The sequence below is a fragment of the Canis lupus genome, chromosome 34 (genome assembly GCF_011100685.1).
Source record: "Canis lupus familiaris isolate Mischka breed German Shepherd chromosome 34, alternate assembly UU_Cfam_GSD_1.0, whole genome shotgun sequence".
Taxonomy (NCBI): Eukaryota; Metazoa; Chordata; class Mammalia; order Carnivora; family Canidae; genus Canis; species Canis lupus.
Window position 1 is genome coordinate 8,395,756 of NC_049255.1, and position 21,547 is coordinate 8,417,302.

Sequence of the window (21,547 nt, forward strand, 5' to 3'; positions counted from 1 at the left end):
GCGATGACATTTACCTCCGCCTCTGCATTTTCAGAAGGAGAATTACAGCAGAAGTTTCACTGCTTTTTCACCAGGATTAAATCAGATCATGAGTCCAGGAGCAAAGGACAGGGCAGGCTGGTGGTATTGCTGGCTAGACAAGAATAGTGGCTACACTCCCAAGCCTGCAGGCTGCAAGGGCTCGCCATCCATGGGGACAACATAAAACATTACAGGTCAGGTGCCCACTGCATGGCCTAGGAATGCCAATATCCCGGATAATCAAAATTGAAATGGTGAGACTCACCTGCACATCAAATCTATTTGTAGGTGGCAGGAATGCTTGAGATCTTACTTTGAAATTATTTCCCTTGCCCATCCATATAAACAAGGATAGTCAGAAAAGGGAATTTAAATATTTCATGCTTTGAGTGTTTTTAAATTTCTGAGAATATTCAGAAATATTCAGAAATACACAAATGCCTGAAAGCGTTTAGCATATCCAGGCTCTATTTTTACAGCAGGGTGGCGATAGTGGTGTTTCAGATTAGTTTCCTGTGGAACGAGATCTCCTTGGCCATTTAGCTGAATGTTTACTAAAACTTCGGTATTGTTTCTCTGACTAAGGACACATCTGCAGAGCAATTTCTCAACAGTGCTTATAACTGCTCAACTACTCTTCAGAAAGAAAAATCACAGGGTACACAGGAATGCAAGAACCAAACTGGCCAATATTTTCAAATGACCAAAAAAAATAGATAAAAGAGGAGTGTGGCATTTAAAAGCTAATGTAAGAAAGTCAAAGGTCCTGTAACTGCCATGATCCTGTAACTGGGGAGAGCCCAGAGCTGAGTACTGCCCGTACTCAGGGTGGGGAGCGTCACAAGCAATGTGCTTGGGCTCTACTTTTACCTTCTTGCTGAAACCAGCCCTGGCCAGTTCTTTAGAAATCATTTTTAGATCTTCATACTTTGCCAAAGTAGTACCTGGAAGGGAGTATTCGGTCTTGAAGACTATGATTTTACCAAACAAACTCCAGGTTCTCTCTAATTCTAACTGTGGAATGAATTCCAGCTGTAGCCAAAGCCTTACCCTTCGTTTTGAAAGAAGAAACCAATCATTCAAGCAAAACTACATGGAAAACTAGAAAATATTCCAGAGATGAACACATGCATTCTCTTGAGAAGCATGCATCATTTCTACCGCAAGGGCTAGATATTCATGGATGTGTAATAAACAAGCACCAAAGATCCTTGAAATCAGAGGATGGAGGGGGAAGCCAGGAAACCCGAGCGGGTGAGGTCCTGGGAGCTTCTCAGAGTCTAAATGATTCCCAGGTGTGTGTGACAGCTGTACCTGGCTTGATCCCACTGAGCACATGGCATCCTAATGTGTCCCAGAGCTGAAAGGGTGGTGACAGCAGTCACTTATGGGTGGCCCGTGCTGTCCTCATGCATCACTTCTGCTCAACAAGGAACTGGCCAGGATCTGATTTCCTCGATCCACTGACCTGTCCAAAATGGCAGAGCAACATGCTGCTCATCTTGCTGTGGGTGGTCAGCATCCGTCTTCATGGTTCCCAGTCTGGTTAGCAGGGTGGGAGGTGGGGCTGGAGACCCACCCACCATTGTCCTCCCCCCACAGTAGGAGCATGGTGAGAGAAGCCTGACAGGACCCCATAAAGGGAATGTGAGGGGCTGACCCCAGACAGATGGACACTTGAACCCACTGCCCCTGACCAGGGAAGTATGCCCAAGCTGGGGAGGCTCTGGGGATGGTGAAAGGTCCCTGCTCCCTGGAAAGAGTCGCAGTTCCCCATTTCACCCTGGTTCTCTGAGCGTGCTTGGGGATACAGACGAGTGGGGGTGAACATCACAGCGCAGCGCCCCCCCCCCCCACCACCAAGGAAGGTGCTCCTGCTCTAGGAGATGAACCTTTCCTTGGTTTCCCTCTGCTTTTTGAGGGCAAAGAAGTCAATGGAGGGTGATGCATTTTGTAATTTAGTAGAGTCTTGGATAAAGATACAGCAGGCATTTTTATGAACTCAGCTCAAAGGTAACCCAATGCAGGGAGGAAAGAGTAGAAAGTATTTCAAGTTGGTCCTGGGACCAAGAAGAACAAGGTCAACCCCTTAGTTATAGTTCAAAAAAAGAACATAGACTTTCTGCAGGATTTGGAGCATTCTAGCAAGCAAAGGAAGGACAGGGACGATCTAATGTGGAGCAGTGGCTGTGAAAAGAGGGTGATGTCAGCCGATGAGGTGAGTGAGTGGACTGACGGCACGACTGTACCCAGGAGCAGTCTCAGGAGAATGCTGGTGTTTCCGAGGACAGAGACAGTAGACCTCATCTTTCCTTATAGTCTCCTATCTCAGCATAATGCCTCTCATGTTTAAGGAAGAACGGCTGGATTGAAGTCCTCCCTTCCTTGGTTGAGGTGTGCGGATGTGCCCTGTTTCTCTGGCTACGATGCTGCAAAGGCACTGAATACTTTTCATATGAAGTAACAGTCCTGTTAATATTTCACTGGTCAATTCAAAGATGGGAAATTAAGCAAAAAGTCTCTGTATTCTCCCTACCTGACTTTAAGAAGTTTGAGATTCAGATCTGTGCCCGCAAATATTTGCTGACTCAACAAGTGAAGGAATAAACGAGTGGTTTGATATCAACAAGATAAGGGCAAGGTTGCTAATGATCTCTTTCCATTTTATAAACTTGATTGCTAAACCAATAAAGTTTATGCCTTAGAATATGGGTAGATGGTAAAGACAATATTATTAGAAAAATATAAGAGAGGTTGGTTTATGGCCATTTTTAAGATGTTCTGAGAAATTATTTTTTAAGATTTTATTTATTTGAGAAAGAGAGAGAGAGAGAGAAAGAGAGAATGTGCACACGAGCTGGGGGAGGGGCAGAAGGAGAGGATCTCAAACAGACTCTGTGCTGAGCGTGGAGCCTGACATGGGGCTCAGTCTCACAACCCTGAGATCATGACCTGAGCCAGGATCAAGAGTTGGACGCTCAATGGACCGAGCCACCCAGTCACCCCTAAGATTTGATGAGAAATTTTCATTGTGAATCTGATCAATATTTTCACTTAAATGGAAAGCATTATCCCCAGACATTGCACAGAGCACACTGGAAAGTTTAGAACATAGCAATAAGTCAAATTTTAATAAGCATTTCACTTGGAAGTAAATCAGTGGTCTGAGATTAGTTATTTGAAATGCACTGAACCAATTGGATCAGAGGCTGATTTTTTAAAATTACAGCATCTGTAATTTTGAGAAAGGGCTGATGCCTTTACCCTGGAAACAAGAGTCTAGTGACATCATTACCATGTGAAAGAAGTGCCCACCTGAGAGTCAGACATCCTCAGCTAAGCCAGTTCCTCTGCTAACGGCACTCCTGGCTTCCTGTCTCCCTGGCTAAGCCCTGACCCCTCACCGATGCCCACACTGTCTCAGAGTACAGTCAAGACACCCCTATGCAGGACCATTGAAATAAAAAATGTGATTATACTATAAAAGCGAATAGAAAGGAAAAAGGAGCAGAGGAAGCTTGGTAGAATGGGGGATGAATGGCCAGACCTGCCCAGTGTCTGTTAGGAAATTTTCCAGAGAGAAATGACCCCGTTAGAATAGAAAAGGAAATGGGACCTCTTTTAAAAACAAAACAAAAAAAGCATTGTTTCCTCCGCTGATGCCACATACTGTTTCTTGAGTGAAACAAGAGGTGGAGGAGTTTCCAAGTGTCCTTCCCAGCTCATGAATTCCCTAACTGGGTCACTTAAAAGATCCCCTTATAGATATTAAGTTCAGATGGAGATAACTAAGAAAAGTGTGGTTTAAAAGGTTCGCAATCAAAAATAAATAAATAAATAAATAAATAAATAAATAAATAAATAAATAAATAAATAAAAGGTTCACAATCCAGGATGTCGGGAGGTCTGTGCAACTAAATAAAGGTCTTGAAAACACAACACGTGCAGATAAGATGAAAATGGTGCCCATACCTCCCCTCTGCCCTGGTTGGGCATTCCCAGGTTTTGAATGTTGGGAGATGTGGTGACCAAAGCCCCCAACAAAGGAAGATGGGGATCGAGTGCTCTTTCTATCAGATTCACTGGTGAATTCAGTTATTTTCTCACAAAACTGAAAGCATGAGAACAGATTCATTTTGAATTGTCTGCCTCCACTGTTAATCATCCAGACATAATAGATGTGCTATTTTCAGATAATGCAGAATTTAAATAACCTGGCCTACCTTTGAGAAGTGAGAGGCCCCAGTAGCATAGAATTAATGAAACATTGTATAAACTCAAAGTAACTAAGGATTTATCTGCAGAAGATATGTGTCATCAGATATCACCAAATCCGACAATACCAAAGTTCAGAAAGGTCCAAACAGTGAATTCTGGTCACTTGTTTCATCAAGACAACAATTTATGATCAAGTTTGGGGAGCTAAAGGCCCCTACCTCAGAATAAATCACTGGCATTAATCCTTGACGAATAACCATGTGCTTTCAGACTGTTGAGGGAGGTCTGACAAGTCCACTGAACATGGATCACTTGCCAGGACTGAACAGGACAAAGCCTTGACCTCCAAGTCATCAGGAAATGAAGGGCTGTCTGGTCCATGAGGGGCCTCCTACTCACTGGCTTTCAGGCTTATGTTCAAGGGACCATAGTTCCCATCAGTCAGCACATGCTCCATTATGAAGGGAAGACCAGAGTGAAATCACACTGTGCTTCCTGGATAGAAAAAGCTTTGTTAAAGGATTAGAACAGACACCAGCCTATGAGAACATGTATGGTTGGGACTTTGGCCATGGTGGGAAGGATATGGGATCAGTAAGACCTATTTGAATCCACGATGGGTTGTCTGGGACAATTCCTGAAACTTCTGAGTCTATGGTTTCTACAGAATGAGGGGAGATAATACCAAGACCTTTGATACACTAATAATGATTGCTTCCAGGCACTGATTCTCAGAACATCTTCAAGCTTCAAGGACTTGAAAGGCTGTTGCAAAGATTTTGTGGCTGGTGCCCTCCTGCAGCCCAGAGCTGCCTCACACTGCAGGTTTCCATAAGACCATGTAGGTGACAACACACAGTAGGTGTTCAATAAATGGCAACAGCGTTTTTGTCACTGTCCTCTTGCTTCTCTTGAGAATTAATCCTGGGGCATTGAAAGAACAGGAGACTGAAGGCATGCTTTATCATTTTATGGAAACAGGATAGGGTCCAGTTTTACCCTGTCTGAGGGTTCCCATGTGGCCAATGGAGTACATGCTGAGTCTCAGGACCCAGGCAGGTTGGGTTTCTACCAGGAAGACTCTCAGAGGAACCACATCCTACACAAGGTGGTGAAGGACAGGTATCCTCTGCTCCATCTACGACGAACCCTAATTTCTCATCAGTTTTCCACCCAAGCACATTCACTGACTCTATAAAGCAATTCTTCTAGCAAATGATTATAGAATAGGTTTGAGGTTGATTTCCTCTAGAAACCTCAACCTGAGAATTATTCCTTAGGGATAATTAGGTGATTTGCAAGTACACTAATCACACATTCAGTCTCTTCAGGAACCTAAGACAAGTAACTTGGTAACAGCTGAGAAAACCAAGCATTGCTCAGAATGCCTGACACACAAACAGGAAACATGCGGGAAGCTGTCATAAAGAAACAGAGGTATGGAACCGCCATCCTCTGTGGACGTTCCCATGCAATTCCTTATATTTTTTCTACCAAATAGAAATGCACAAAGAAGAGTTCTGAAGATCACAATGTCCTTACACAAATATAAAGCTTTGTGATTTAGTTGTTGTTTTAATCAGACTCTATTAGATATCCTTAAATAGGGATGGATAAAATAAACTATATTTAATATAATCTGTGAAAGCATGAGGGGTGGTTGTAAGATCAGAAGACAAAGGGAAGAGAAGCAAGTATGATTAGAAATTAATTTTCCCACATCATGCACAGAGGATGCCTATGAACATGGTCCTGTTCCTTCGCTCCCTGAATGGTGGCACATGGCATCTCGTCTGGCCCCATCCCCAGCGAGGGGGCCCCATGTACTCTTCTCTATTTTGTAATTAGAGCCATTTGTTGCTCTCCTTGTGTGTAGAAGGGAATAATATTTTTTCCTCAGGAAGCTCTTCATGTCAGAATTTAAATAAGATTTCAATATTTTCTTCTTAGTTAATAATGGAAAGAGTTAGTGTATGTCAAGCACATTAGTGTTAACTGTCCACACTATGTTTTTTTGTTAATCTTTGTTTTTCTCTATTTCTTTTATGTCTTTTATTAGAACAACTATTAAGAATATATGAATTTATTTTTACGTTTTCTTCTAAATTCTTCATGCAAGTCTCCATTTTGTGTATCCTTTTTTACTTAAATATATAACTGTCTAAATTTATTTCTTAATTATAAAAAACTGGAATTCACAAAGCTGAAATCTATATGTCCATATAAAAACTTACCTGTTTTCTAAATATCAAATCGAACTGAGTATTGTGTTTCTAAATTTGAAAATTTTATTTGCCCCCCATTGTCAGATAGTGTATCTGGCTCTGGCTGAGAATGTTCCTGTAGTGAACTAACTCTATCAATTTAGGTATTCTTATGGTCAAATTCTTACAGTATTAAGATGACCAAGCCATTGACTGTCATGTGTAATTCTTCTCTCTGACATGCTGTTTCTAGTCATTTCCACAGCAATTTGCATAAAACTCCTAGTTTTCTGGGTAAATTTCAATATACGATTTCATAGTAAATCTTTTGGGCAAGACCATTGGACAAAAACCTCAGTCTGGATCACAATATTTTCAACGTAAGCTTCTATTTCTCATCACCAACATGATACATATAATAATTTGAGTGCCTTTCATTTCAATAATCTCAAATAACAAAAGTACTCTTTATCAAATCTTCCCTTAGGTGGAAAGTAGAAACCAATTCAGTACATGACTTCCTCAGAGCCACATGCTGACGTAGATGGATCAAAGAAGGTAAGCCAGGCCTCTGAGTGACATACAGAGCCACTGCTTCCTGCCCTCCCTCTGGAGATGGGCTACCTGCCAGGATGTGATGAGGACCCAGGAGTGCAGTGTGCCCATGGCCCGAATGTACCCAAGCCCTTTGGTGCCCACCACTGAGGGATGCGTGAGAAGTCACCTACCCCCTCCACAGGACACGGAGCACTCGGAGCGAATGATGGCCCACGTGTAGCGAGGCTGGGCACTGGGCTTCTTCTCACCCCGCAGCCGAGGCACTGAGTATTCCCAGGCAACACCCGGGTTCCTTCCCTGAAACAGAAGCTGTAAAATAAAATTTAAAAAAAGGCGGGGGTGGGGGTGGGGAATAGAACAAGTTAAAATGGAACTGATAAATATAAGCTAGTTTTTAAATAATACTTAAACAACAATAGCATCTACAATGATAAATACTGTCCCTCCTCCAAAATTTATATGGATTTCCTAAACAGAAGTGAGCTGTCAATGAGAATCAAACACATCTAGAAAAATGTAGATATTTGACACTTTCCCCTTACATGTATTATATTCCTCCATGCAAGCCTTCGAACACCTTTGTGACCTAACTCAAGTATTTGGTTATTTCCCCCCAGTGTCTCCTTGGGATCCCCCACAAATCCTGTCCATCTGAGTGACTCAGAAAGCGATGCCTATAAAGTACTGTCCCGCTTCCTATGAGTTCCAAGCAACCCAGGACTTGTGAGTGGATATCACCCATGCCACCATCAAAGCCAAGTCAGAGGACTTGCTGGTGTGACTGGATGCAGAAGTCTTTTGCCAACAGGCATGCACCCTGTGGCTCCAGGAGAAAAACATCTTCTCAGTAAAGATCTGTCAGGTTGCACCTGTCCATGAGCTGCAGCTTAGCACCTTGCATTTGGACTCTTTACCTCCTAATATGAAACCCAATCATATGGACCAGCTCCCTTTTCACTCATGAAGGCAGAGGATCCACTAATCTCAGCAAGAAGGCTTTTTATTCTGGAAACCTCACAATTAGTCCATTGATAGAAATCCCACCTCTGAGTCTTAGAGCCTTCATTGGTCTGGATGTGATGGGCCAGTGGGTAAAGACACCAGCCCTTCCCTGATCACCTGGCACCATATTCCCCTCCCCAAAAACACAGCTGAAGTGTTCATTGATGAAGATGTTCCAGAGATAGGAGTGAGCCCAGACAGGTGGCTGCATGGTGAGGCCACAAGATGCTCTCCTGCCTGACATCCTGAGCCTTTGCAACTCTTCTTCCAACCAGAACAGTTCCCATCAAGCCATGCTCATATTCTCACTTGGCCTGTCTCTTCTCCCATGGGATTATTCAAGCTAAAGCTTGAGATTGTGGGAGAGAAATAATAAGGGCAGGAATTCAAGGTGAATGCATTTATAACAAGGTGAAGAGAATAGCTTGGGATCAGGAGGGGAGACCCTCTGGAAAGCATCTCCCAGGAAGATACCCGAGAGTGGGGTGGAGGGGAAGGTCTGGGTGGCTCACATCTGCAGACCCGTTGTGGGCTGATGGGGTAACTTTTGAACCAAGTACTTGAACAGTGCACAGAAATACAAAACGGTAAGGAGTCAGCATATCCAGTGCCTGCCACCTCATCTGCCCAGTCCCATGGGGACAAATTACATGGTAGGAAGAGCCTGACTGCAGGTTGTGAGCCTCTGGGGTCATGGGTAGAGAACAGAAGAGCATGGGTTAGGAGGTGGTTGTGTGACCCCTTCCCCGCACACTGGGGCCCATGGACGGCACAGAGGGGACTTTGCTTCTGGGTGCTCGTCTTGCTCCCATTCCATAGGATTCCATGGAAGGCTGATCCCAGCCAACACACCGACAAAGGCAGAGCCCCCAACAGTGCCAGCTTCTCACAGCCACAGAGCTTACAGGACAGGGGCAGACTTTTGTAAAAATCGACCCATAAAGAACCCAAAATAGGAGCTTCACGATATGCATCGATACAAATTTGATTAGGCACGAGGCCACCGTCCCATTCAATGTATCCATTACTCTTGTTTCTGAGACGTCACCAAATTAGAATTATTTTGCACCTTTCAAATTATGCCAATAGCCCTCAACCTGCAAGGATGCCAGAAGACCCCACATCCCAGCCCAAAGATTAGAAGGCTGGAGTCTACCTCCACGACCAGGGTCTCGTTGGTTGGCCCAGAAGAGGTTAAGCTCTCCGGCTCGTAGGAGGACCGTCTGTAGTCAAACGTGGTGCCTGAAAACTTGTACCGGCCAGGCCAGTCCACCGTCCAGTGCCCGTTCAGGTAGTATTTTTTGAGGGCATTGCGCACGCAGATGTAGGAGGTAGACACGTTCATTTCGTGGATGCGAATACTCCGGGCTCCAGAAGGAATGGTGACCATCTGATAATACTCTGCATTAAAGGAAACGAGCTAGGAGAATGCAGTATCTCATTCAATAATGCTGCAGCAAAATCCCCGCGCACCTGGGGTTCCCTGCAGCTAAAACCTGAGAATCCACCTCGGGACCGGGACCGAGGAGAAGCTCTGGTTTGGTGGTGAGTTCCATTAGGTCTTTAAGTGACTTCTTTTCTTTTCTTTTCTTTTTTTCTAATTGGAGCACAGCTATTGTAATTTTCACCGTTTCTAAGAACCATTTGAATTGGTTGAATTGAATCTAAGAACCTAGCAACCACTTCCCATCAAAAGGAAAGGCTTGGCAAGCAAAGCGGGGAAGGAGATTGTGTAGGTCTTTTCAGGACCCTTTAGGATACAGTTTCCACTGCATCTCAAGGCTTCCTGCCAGAAAGTTCTACTTTCCATCCATCCTCTCCATGCAACACCTGCAGGCAGCTCCGCATACTCACGGTTGGCGCCGTGGTGCTTGGCGTAGAGCCCCTTGTGCGTCGTGCAGTCTGAGTTATTGCCCCTGCACACACCACAGGAGTCTTCAACAGCATCAGATCCCAGGACATTGTCACATCCAACTCTCTGGGGGACCGGGGTCACATGTCATTCGTGAAAGAAAAGACGACAAGGGCGAAGTCACAAACCTCCAGTGAGAAACCTCCCCTCTACAGCAGAGCATCTCATCAACACAGGCTAGTTCACAAATATTTATTGGATACCATATATGTGCACAGCGAGGCTGTAACTCGACTCTCAGATCCGAAGTAGGAAGCCCTGACACCCGTTCTCCTCAGCACTGCTACGCCACCTCGGTATCTGGAGCCCTAAAGGAAATCTATCAGATTGTCAGGCTGGAGACAGCAGCGCATTTCGGACCGACACAAAGCTCTTTGTCCTAGAAATGACAAGCCATGTGTCCTCAGGAGAGTCCACTGGACCATGCTGCGTGCAAGGCAGAGAAATAACACATGCCTGTGGGAATTATTCCCAGCCGTGAATTATGTAACGGGCATCTTTGTTTACTGTCTCAGAATTTAAGGAGCTCTTCATAATGTCTACGGTGCCCACTAGTGTTACACTTCCTAACAAATCGTTTAGCACACACCAGTAAAAAATCCATTCAGAAAGGAAGTAACCATAGCCCTCAATCCCTTGCTTGGGATCCTGAGGGCCGGATGCATTTCAGAACTCTGTCTTTTGGGATGTTAGGAAGGTAATTACCATATTATGCACATAATGTGAGAGTCCCAGCAGGGCCCAGGGCAGCTCCCATAATAAAACACATAAATGAGGTTTCTATGGCAAAATGCGAACATCATCACTCTAAACGAATTAAATAAAAGTGACAAATGGTCTCCTACCAGTCCAGGGCAGGTTTTGGCAGGTGGACAAATTCAGGGCAGCTTATATTGTGCTGCTCAATAAACCTGTCTGATAGCTTTTTTGGGATTTCAGAACTACACATAAGGGACTGTGACACTGTGTCATTAAGAATACCTGAAAATAATGAAATATTTAACAAGTCCAACTAGTAAATCGATAAAATGGACAGAGATTCGAGCATTTTAAAGCTGAAAAGAGGAACGCAGTCGATCTTCACCTACTAGTGTAAAGGATGGCACTGCGTGTCTCAGGGATGACCCAACTCTACCCCTGTCATCCGGCTAAGAGGAAGCTAGAATGAAGACCCAGGCCCTTGCACGCCTGGGTAGTAAGCACACTGAGTAACTTCGAGTGAAAAGCCATCATTCACGTGCAGCATCTGCGGCCTGGTGAGGCTTTCACTTTCTGCCTAGAACAGACTTCCTTCCCCGGCTCAGCTCCGTGTGCGGTGGCAGGCCCAGCGCTCTGGGGCCACCCAGCCGCCACATCTGTCTTCCAAGTCCCTCCACCCAGGAGACCCCTGCACCATGCAAAGTGGTCTCTGTGCTCAAAGCTGACCCCCATTCATCTATCATGCGTGCTGCGGCTCGCGCTACTGCAGGCTGACCTGGCCAATCTGCTCTTTCCCCTTCCCAGGCCCTGATCCCTCCACAAGTGAGGACAAAAACCCTCTGAGCGCCCCTTCTGGCTCTCTCACTCACTTGCCTCGGGCACTCTGATGCAGGAGTCAGGTCCTACCAGCTCACGCCTCCTCGCAGGCCCCTGTTCCCAGCCTGCTCCCCCAAACCCCTCTGCTACTCGGGCTTCCAGATCTAGCTCAGAAGCTCCCAGATCTGCATCCAGGAAGGAGTGAGATGTCTCCTGCTCCCCAGCCTCTGCTCGCACCTCTACTGCAAGGAACCCCCAGGGGCCTCGGGGGGGGGGGTGGTTTCTGGCTTCCCCTCCCCACCCCAGCTGGCTGTGAGAAGGAGGGAGAGGGCAGGATTTAAATGTCTGGTGTCTTTGGCCCCTTAGACGACGCCTGGCACAAAGCAGACTGTCTGGAGACGTGTGTGGAACAAATGAACGATCATTATTACCTCACATATCCCATCTATACAAACATTACGGCTATCCTCCGAGCATGGAGTCCCATCTTTGACTTTATTTGACAAAGAAAAGAAGAAATCAAATCCTTCTGCGATACAGTAGAGTTTGCATAAGTGCTGATCTTAAAAAGAAATACACACACAAACACAAATAAGAAAGATACTTAAGCTCTGATCATTTCCGCTCTAAATTTCAGATAGACTACTTAAAGTTTTTTTTTAATTAATTTTTTTTTGCCCATAAAATAACTCCCACACAATATTCATTGCAAAGACATTTTTCTACGGTTGTCTCACGAGGCTCAGGGTTCCTTCCCCTTTTTCATTCCTATAAGGCGTCACTATTAGTTTTTACTTTGCTGTGTCCTTTCCTGTCCTTGTTCTTTACCCACTGGTTGGCACATAGTAGGCATTCAATAAATATTTGTTGACTTGAACTACAGCATGACTGTTCAACTATCTTAACTAGTATGATTGACTACTCTCTTGTAGAAATGCAAAAGGTCGTTACCATTTGGTAGCAATATACAAAATTCTCACAAATAAAATGTAAAAAAAGAATTCAAATAATCACCAAATTTCGTAATAGCTAATGCATTTGATGAAATATATATTTTTGGAACTATAAAAGGAGTAACTTTTAGATAAAATCTCCAGAGGATAAATTTCCTATAAATAAGATTGTCAAAAAACACTGATACATGGAGAATATAGACATCATTGTACACTTAAGCATGGCAGACCAAGTTGGCTTCCTCTCTTGATAATCTATTTCAAAGATTTTATGAGCTACATAATTTATATGGACTTTCATAGAAACTTATTTCCCTTCCTTCTTAGTAAAGAAGGGAAGAGTTAATGATGAAAATATCCTCTGCCTTAGGAATTTTTATGGGCTCACATCTCATCTACAAATATTTTTGTTTATAGTACAATATGAGATCTAAATGGATAACCCTAAGAATCAAGTTGAGTATGTGTTTCCAACATTAATGTATTTATTTCCTGAGATTGTGAAGTCAGGAGTAACTCCCATATTTTGACCTTATTTTAAAGTCCTTTCTCCTTTTTCTCCTGCCTACTTATTTCTCACTGACTCAAATTTTACTGGGTTTAGCAATTAAAAACACAACTAAAAATGCTTTGTGTGAAACTCCTTAAAATTTTCCTTTGAGAATGTACTGATTTCATAAAGCTCTTACCATGAAAACATTACGTCCATTGGGCTGGGGAAGGGTAATGTCAGGTGAGATTTATGTATTTCTTAAGTGTTGCTTGGACAGTATTCCCAGTTTCAAAGAGTGAGATGACTAGCTGTTCTTTGAATTTCTCCTTAAATTATGCCCATTGAGCCACTAAATCCAAGTTATTTTAATCTTAAGAATAATACATCTTCCTCTCAACCTGGAGAGCACATTCTGACATAAACTACAGATAAACTTCTTGGTTTAGATCAAGACTTTTGAAAATAGTATACTTGAAGATTATCTGATTTTCAAAAAGATTCTAAACTTTTCCTCCCATTCTTTGGCCATTTTAAGTGTTCAATGGGTGATATCCTTATAGCAATATCACCATCAACTTCTGTGATTTGTAACTGGGAAAACATTGATCCATTATCAATAAATCATCTGTTTTGAACATTTTATCACTTCTTTGAAGCTCTTACTGTATTATGCACACACTCTCCATTTGCCTGTTAATTTCTGACCATACAGCTGGTCAAGTTTAGACAAGAAGCCAGTGGCCATGGGGCAGACAGAAGAGCCTGTGACCTCACACAGCGATATGATTTACCCAAATACCACACTTAAGATCGTGTAATTCTTTAAAGCGAAAAGATAACAAAGCACGAGGCTGTCACTAGAAAGAAGGATTTAAGATTTACCTTCCACTTGGGTGTATGGCTTCCACTTGTAGTGCCAACCTCGGAACCGTTTGCCATTGTACTCGGCACACTGAGCCGCGCGGAAGTCAACACTATTGTGGGGACATTTCTGATTGTTGCAAAGCCTCAGAGTACGAGTTGAGCCCTCACAAAACTTCCCTCCATGCGATGGTCTGGAACATATATTTTGCAGTTAGAAACCTTGTATTTTGGGGTAACTGGGTGACGAGCATTTAAGGAGGGCACGTGATGTGATGAGCACTAGTTATCTTGTATGTTGGCAAATTGAATTTAAATAAAGAAAAAGAAAAAGAAACCTTGCATTTAATAGCTACTCTTCCCTCCCTGGAAATTAGGCTTTTTGGAGAGATGAGCAGATCCTGTTAAATTGCACACAGTGACCAAGGAAGAAAAGTGCACTTCCAAGGGACACTGACACCTTCTTACCTATTAACGATATGGGAGGTATTATTTACAATGTCAGTAGGGCAAGTTTCCATGTGGAAGTGGGTTTGCCTGCATCTGTTCACTGCCACCTCCCAGCACCCCTCCAGAAGGCAGGGGGACATTGCGGTTCTCTTTGCTCCTCAGAGGTGGGACCCCTAAGCCAGGGTGGCTCTCCCAGGACTGCATAGTTGATGGAAGGCAGAGCTGAGATTGATACTCAAATATTTTGCCTTGCTTTCTAGATGGCAGCTTCTTTCTTACTACCAGCTTCCCTGCAGTAAGGCCAGGACACCAGATCAGAAGAGTAGAACCTGTTACCTTCCACTGGTTGGTGCAAAGAACCCCTGCTTACCACCCTGGAATCCATGTGGACACACAGGGAAAGGACATCCTCTTGACGCAAGGGACTTAATGGGTGTCACACATTAGAGACAGGGCTAAGGAGCTGTGATTTACTCATGTTTTAAACAAACTGAGGTATAAAAGGAGGATCTGGAAACACCCCCACCCCACTGCACTGGGGATTCCTTCTGACTGTGTTTTCTCACAGAAGGCCACAACTAAACCACATGTTGCAAAGGTTAAGATAGTTGATGAAAAGCCAAGCATTTTGCTTTATTTCACATCAAAAAATGGTTCTCACTGATTCTTACTCATTTGTGTTCTCTATGCTTTTCTGATTTATTTGCTTATTTTAGGCAGACACTTGGTATTTCACATAAATGTGGTTAAAATCCATTTCCTGAATGTTGCTGCTCGGTCCAGTAGTTTTAAGCATCTTAAACTATACCAAAGAGATGTCATTGTTTGAGAAATACTTCATAGAATGACTTCCCTACATAGTGATCCTTTTAAAAAAAAATTCCAGTATAGTTAACATATAATGTCATATTAGTTTCAGGTGTACAATGTAGTGATTCAACACTTCCATAACACTGGGTGCTCATCAAGACAGGTGCCCTCCTTCATCCTCATCACTTATTTCCCTTGGCTTCCCACTTATTTCCCTTGGCTTCCTCCCCTCTGGTGACCACCACTATGTTCTCTGGAGTTAAGAGTCTGTTTCTTGCTCACTCTTTTTCTCTTATTTTCCCCCTTTTGTTATTTCTTAAATTCTACATATGAGTAAGATCATATGGTATTTCTCTTTGTTGGACTGACTTACTTCATTCATCATAATGTCCTCTAGCTCCATCCCTGTGGTTATACCTACTCCCTGATTCTCCAGTACCATGTGACGTACAGATGAATATCACTGAGCTGAGGTACACAGTCTGCTGGGAAGGTTCACGGCGTAGAAATCACTTGTAAGGAGGAAGTGCAGACATGCTTACTTGGGATTTGTGCACAGGCGGTCTCTGTGAGACACCCCTCCTCCGCAGGTTCTGGAGCAAGGGGACCAGGAAGACCAGTCTGACCAATGGCCATGGGTGGGCTTGGGGCCTTCATCGCCGTACTTCACACACTGTCCTCCACGGCACCACTGAAAGTTAAAAAAATAAAATAAAAAAATAAAAAAATAAAAAAAAAAAAGGTTGCCATGACTCACAGGTGGATAGGCAGGTCCATGGCTGCCATGATACTCAGCCGTGGGGAGTTGGGTTGGACAGGCAGACATCAAAAGCCCACTTTTGTGTAGCACATCATACCAGTACAGTTAATGTAGCTTTTTTCTTCTTTCCAAACCTAGATTGGCTCTATAAATCCCCCCAGAGGAAGATACAGAGAAGAATCATTTTCTAACATCTGAGCTGCTGGAATTCAGCACATTTAATTAAGTAGTGTTGTACAGACTTTCAGTCTGATTGTTGAGCTCTCCAGTGAGTGAACTCCAGCCTCCCTGGAACAACGTGCTTTTCATAGCTCTTTGAGAACAGACAGAGTCTTGGGTAGAAAAGTCCAGCTGGAGGCTCCATGTGACTCAACACCTTGTCATTTCTGGCTGGTGCTCTGCGCCTTCACTCCCAAGCACCTGGGCTCGGAGCCTGGAGCCTGGAGGTTGTTAGTGGATGCACATCAGGGGTCACACTGCTTTCCAAGGAGATAAAACAGCCCACACAGGAGCTCCATCTGCCCCTAACAGGCTGAAGATGCTATCAGCTCTCCTTTCTCAAGAGGAGTGCTTGTCAATGCTAGTTCACACTAAAAGCCATGTGTTTTCTTCTCTGCCATCACATGTAAAGGGTACACAACATCTAATGTTGTGTTCAGTTGTGCTGGCTTTCTATACATGGTTTGGTGTAGACTTCAACATCTTTGGGCCATCTGTTGAGAGGAGAAAAGGCAGTTGCTTGTCCCTTGCTGCTGGCCTGCATGGAGGAACAGAGCCTGGCCTGAGGGAATCTTCTCAATTCTTTCCAAGAAAAAAAAAAGTTTCTCTTTTGTTACATCCTGCCCACAACCCCAGGTGATAGAACCAAGTCCTGGAGTCCCCCTGACACCCTCAGCTCAATGAGGGGTGTGCAGGTGACAGCAGGACTCTGTTCCTTGGTGGGCTGATGAGTCCAAGGAGACAGCTGGATCTTAGCAAACCAGGGTTCAGTTCCTTGGGACTTTGGGCAGGGTCCTGGGACAAAGAGGGACAAGGACTGTGTCTGTTGTGACTGTTTTGTCCCATTTAAAGAATCATCTGGTCAGAGCTTTCTAATACAGTAGAAAGAAAATGGGAAAGCAGGACCTCACAAGTTGAAAACTCAGAAAATATTTCCAGGTTTTGAAATCACTTGAAATAATTCTTCTTTTATGGCTATGATTAAGCCAACGAGTTGGTTAAATTTTTTTTTGTATATTTTTTTTTTATTGGAGTTCGATTTGCCAAGAGTTGGTTAAATTGATTTTGCTTTGGTATTTAAGGATTACTTTAAGAAAATGTGGTTTAATTTTGTTTTAAAATTACTCAAAATATTTACCTTTTTTTTCAAAATTTATGGTTTATTCTGTTTATTTTTTTAAAGATTTATTTTTATTTATTTATGATAGACATAGAGAGAGAGAGAGGCAGAGAGAGAAGCAGGCTCCGTGCCGGGAGCCCGACGCGGGACTTGATCCCAAGACTCCAGGATCGCGCCCTGGGCCAAAGGCAGGCACGAAACCACTGAGCCACCCAGGGATCCCCTATTCTGTTTATTTTTTAATGTAAGACAATAATTTTATAGATCACTATTTCCTTTTCTTTGGTAAGTCATAGTACACTACACATGTTCTTTCATCCTGCTTCTCCACTTAGCAGTGTGTCTGGAGATTATCTCTTGGAAGCGTGTAGACAGCTTTCTCATTCTGTATTTGGTGTTTTGCCCTCTTCATGGACATCTGCATGGTTTCTGGTCTTTGGCTGTCAAAATTCGTGCTGCAGTTAGCAGCCTCACCAATGCAACTTCTGTTGTTTGTGTCAGTGTATCCTCAAATGACTATCCTTTTAAATGCCATTTTAAAAAGTCTTTCTGAAAATCTGAGGAGAAAGCATGTATCATATCTCCCATGGAGGTTGAGGGGGACGCGTGGGTGCAGGCAGACACAGACCCGTAAACACACTCACTCGCATGCACATGCGACCTGGACTATAATTCCACATGAATCACCTGTGGATCCCAGCATGAGCAGGTCAGGGGAAGAGACTGTTAAATAGACATAAGACATTTCCACTGAAACATCAGTTAAGTTTCCGAGTACTGCATCCCATGAGTCTCACCATTTTATATTTTATTGATGGACAGGGTGGCTTTTGAGAAAAGGCTTTACCTTAGCAAGCAAGATGGCGTGATGAGTACTTGTTTCTGCTATGATACTGTCCCCAGAGTCTTCAAGTCACACCCAAACCCAGCACACACAGGAAGCACCCTGATAAAGTCCAATAGCGGGCTCAGGGAGTAGGGTGAAAAGGAGCCTCTGTATTAGTTCTGCTGTGTGGCCTGGGGCAAGTTACTCAAGTGCTCTGAGCCCACATGTCCTCCTGAGAAACTTAGGGATGGTGCAAGCTACCAGAATGAGTTGTTCCAAAAATGCAATGCAATGACACAGGCCAAGTACCTAGCACCAAATGTAAATATAATGCAAGAATGGTTTAATTCTACATTAGTGACCTGTAATTGTTAGAGAGCTAAAATCTGCTTTCATGTGTGTAAGGCTGTAATCTGAACCCCTCGTCCTGGATTTCCCATGGTGTAAGCACAGAAAAACCTAGTGTCCTTTCCCTGGAAGGGTTTTTTGAGTGCACCCAAGGCGGGGCTACAACGGGCTTACCCTCACAGGGTGGTCGTGAGGATTGAAGGTCAGTGATGTACTAAGGATGGAGTCTGACACTACGAAATGCAGTTTAGTTCTGTTTATAACCATGCACAAGCCTCAAAGGCAGCACAAGGTGGAGGGAGATAGGTTCCATCCAGAAGAAAAGTTCACAGAAGCAGTACAAATATTGCCAGTCATCCAGAACACACCAACTGCTTTGGGATACTGCAGTGTTGACATACTGACTTCTGGCAATGCACACTTCTAAATCACTGAACCTCAGGGACACAGGAGAACCAATAATACAGGAAGACACACAACTAACAGCAAAGGGAGCTTTGGCAGGAGCCTCTGATGCTGTCCCACCATGGTCACCATGCAGCCCTTGGGCAGAATACATTATTCTGGGTAACTTTTAGGCATGTACTCTGCCTTAGCATGCACTAATTCTTTTTTATATGAAGGAATGGCCCATATTTGGAAATACATGGAAAATAATTTAAAATACCAATGAAGTTCAATTTAACCATGCTTTCGGGGTAAATAAAATATAAAAGAATATATAGGTGATTCTGAGGATGCGCCACAACTCTGAAGTCAGTCCTACAGGAAGTAGGGGACTTGAGAAGTGTCTCATGCCCAGGTGACCTGTATCTCAGGGGCAACAGCGAGAGGACTGCCTATTTTTCAGGAAATAGGCAGAATTTTGCAAACTATCACCTGAATAATTTCTAGCCAATTACATGCAGAAAGAGGCAATCATTGGCAGCTTCAAACTCAAGCAAATTCCCTGGTGTCCTGTGACAATGGCCATCTCCAGGCTGTGGTGCATCAGTATGTGGCTTGTCTCTTTCCTCTTCCAAGAATCTAAAGGCATTTTTATTAAATTTTTTGCGTTATGAATTATGTAACTACTGTCATTTATATCTCTAGAAGGATTTAATAATCAACCCCACCTTCTCTGGGGGACTGCAAATAAAGCCCATTGGCGTGTGGAGCACAAGCAGACGCTCTTCTCACGTAAGTGCACACAGCACAAATTAACACTGTTTGTCAACACATTTAACCTTTGCTGTCTGTACTCACATTTAAGTAGACTCAGGCTGTGATATACTTACTTTGGAATTTACACATAACAGATCAATGCTATTTAGACATGTATCTCTTTCATGGTTATTAGTGTCACTACAGAGGTCACACACCTAGTAGCACAGAAATGGGTACAGGGACCGTTTGGGTCCAATATCTATCAATAGCCTTGTATTTTAAAAAGAACGATGCACTCACAGGTTAAATCAAAGGAATCAAAATAATTCTTTTGGGTGTAAAGGTAATTTATTTCGACAAAGGAATGATCATTCCTTCCCAGTGAGCAATAAATGTGCTGTTTATTTCTTTCATAATGTATTTCTCCTTAATGTATTTCTTTTTTCCTAACAAAACACCTCTTCTTTTTCCCAGGATACATGGTAGGTCAGAATGGTCTGCTCCAGGGTCTTTAAATTGATTGCTCTGTGGCTTTAATAATACTACCTAAAGTGGGTTCCATGCATGGTTGAAATATGGCCAAGAGTGTAAAGTTTCCCTTTATTAAATGGATGTAGTCACCACCTGTTGCTTGGCATCTATGTCTACTAATTGCAGATAGCCCATCAATTACATCATGGGGAGAGGAGTAAAGTGAGGAGGGAGCCCCCTTCACAGTATCAAAATAAATTAAGCATCATTCTGAACTGGGGGTAGATTTGCACAAAAAAATGAGGAATACAGGGTGACAAAATACTGACGCAGGAGGAGGCAAGGAGTTGGGTAGAAAGGTTCTGACATCTGAACATGACGCATGATCTAAGATTAGCTCCTTACCATGTCATGCCCACAAATGGTGCCTTCTGCTGCGGGCATAAACTTAGTCTCACATTTCCTTCCAATCCGGTGGCACCACAGGGCTTTACAGATATCCTACAGGGGAGAAAAGGTCATTAGTATTTCAGATGGTCCACAAATCTATAGTAAAATATTACTGAAAAATACAAGGGGAAAGTAACTATTATAAATTAAGAGCCATTATCTACTTAGCAGTAGAAAGAAGCATTAGTATTTCAGATGGTCCACAAATCTATAATAAAATATTACTGAAAAATACAAGGGAAAAGTAACTGTTATAAATTAAGAGCCATTATCTACTTAGCAGTAGAAAGAAAGAACCAGAGAATTAGGTTCCAGACTTGTCTCAATTACATCCCTGAAACTTTATTTATTCCTATGTATTTACCATAAATTTAAGAAAATTATTTTTTCTAAATTAAAAAATAAAATACTCTTAACTTAGAGGTTGCAAAAAACTGTAAACAAATTATAATTATAAAAAAACTGATAAAACCTAAAATTTTATCATTTATGTTTGGCCTCACCATTCACTAAGTCTCTAAGTCTGAATCCTCATTTCAAGATTAAAGATGATTATGAAACTTTCTGGCTTGTCCATCCATCGATCCATCCATCCATCCATTCATCCATCCACCTACTCACCCACCATCCTCAATCATTGATGAAGGTCTAGAATATGTCAGTTGCCTTGCTAGGAGGCCATTTCCATAAAGAATATGACCCAGACTGACCCTCTGGAGGATGGTCTAATGGGGTAAATTTGCTGTAAGTCACCATATGGTGCACATGGAAAGAGATGCCCCTACAGGGGAAGAACACAGTGCAGTGTGAGCCTGTTGGAAGGAGGAAGGAGGAAGGAGGAATGGGCTTGGCATGGACACTCAAAAAAGGACTCATGGGAACATGAGATCTTTGAGCCAACTCCTGAGCTGGAGGTATTTACTGGGTGGCAGGGGGACGGCGTTCAAGGAGAAAGAACAAAGACTCCATGCAAAGGAAGGAAGATGTGAAGGAAAAAAAATGAAAAAATGTGTGTGCAGAGGAAGGAAGACCCACGTGGCTGACCTAGCGGTAAAACAAAAGAAGATCTGAGAGTTACACACTATGAAAGTCTCTCCAAGTGCAAGGAATTAGTTTTCCTTTCATTCTCTTCTGAGCCCAAAGGAATGTCTTAGTGAAAGGCAAGCAGTAGGACTCAGAAAATGATGGAAACTTCAGGAATGCCAGTGGT

At 43.2% G+C, this 21,547-nt stretch overlaps 1 protein-coding gene across 1 annotated transcript in view; it reads right to left on the minus strand.

Annotated features, from left to right (window-relative positions):
- ADAMTS16 (ADAM metallopeptidase with thrombospondin type 1 motif 16) overlaps positions 1-21,547 on the minus strand; it is a 149,810-nt gene that overhangs the window by 57,856 nt on the left and 70,407 nt on the right. Inside the window, exons 11-17 of the mRNA XM_038583954.1 lie at positions 20,293-20,388; positions 15,540-15,688; positions 13,759-13,931; positions 11,862-11,992; positions 9,858-9,981; positions 9,160-9,404; positions 7,172-7,310 (exon numbers count right to left, since the gene is read on the minus strand). Of these exons, the coding sequence (XP_038439882.1) occupies positions 7,172-7,310; positions 9,160-9,404; positions 9,858-9,981; positions 11,862-11,992; positions 13,759-13,931; positions 15,540-15,688; positions 20,293-20,388 (1,057 nt within the window). The remainder of the gene's footprint in view (positions 1-7,171; positions 7,311-9,159; positions 9,405-9,857; positions 9,982-11,861; positions 11,993-13,758; positions 13,932-15,539; positions 15,689-20,292; positions 20,389-21,547) is intronic.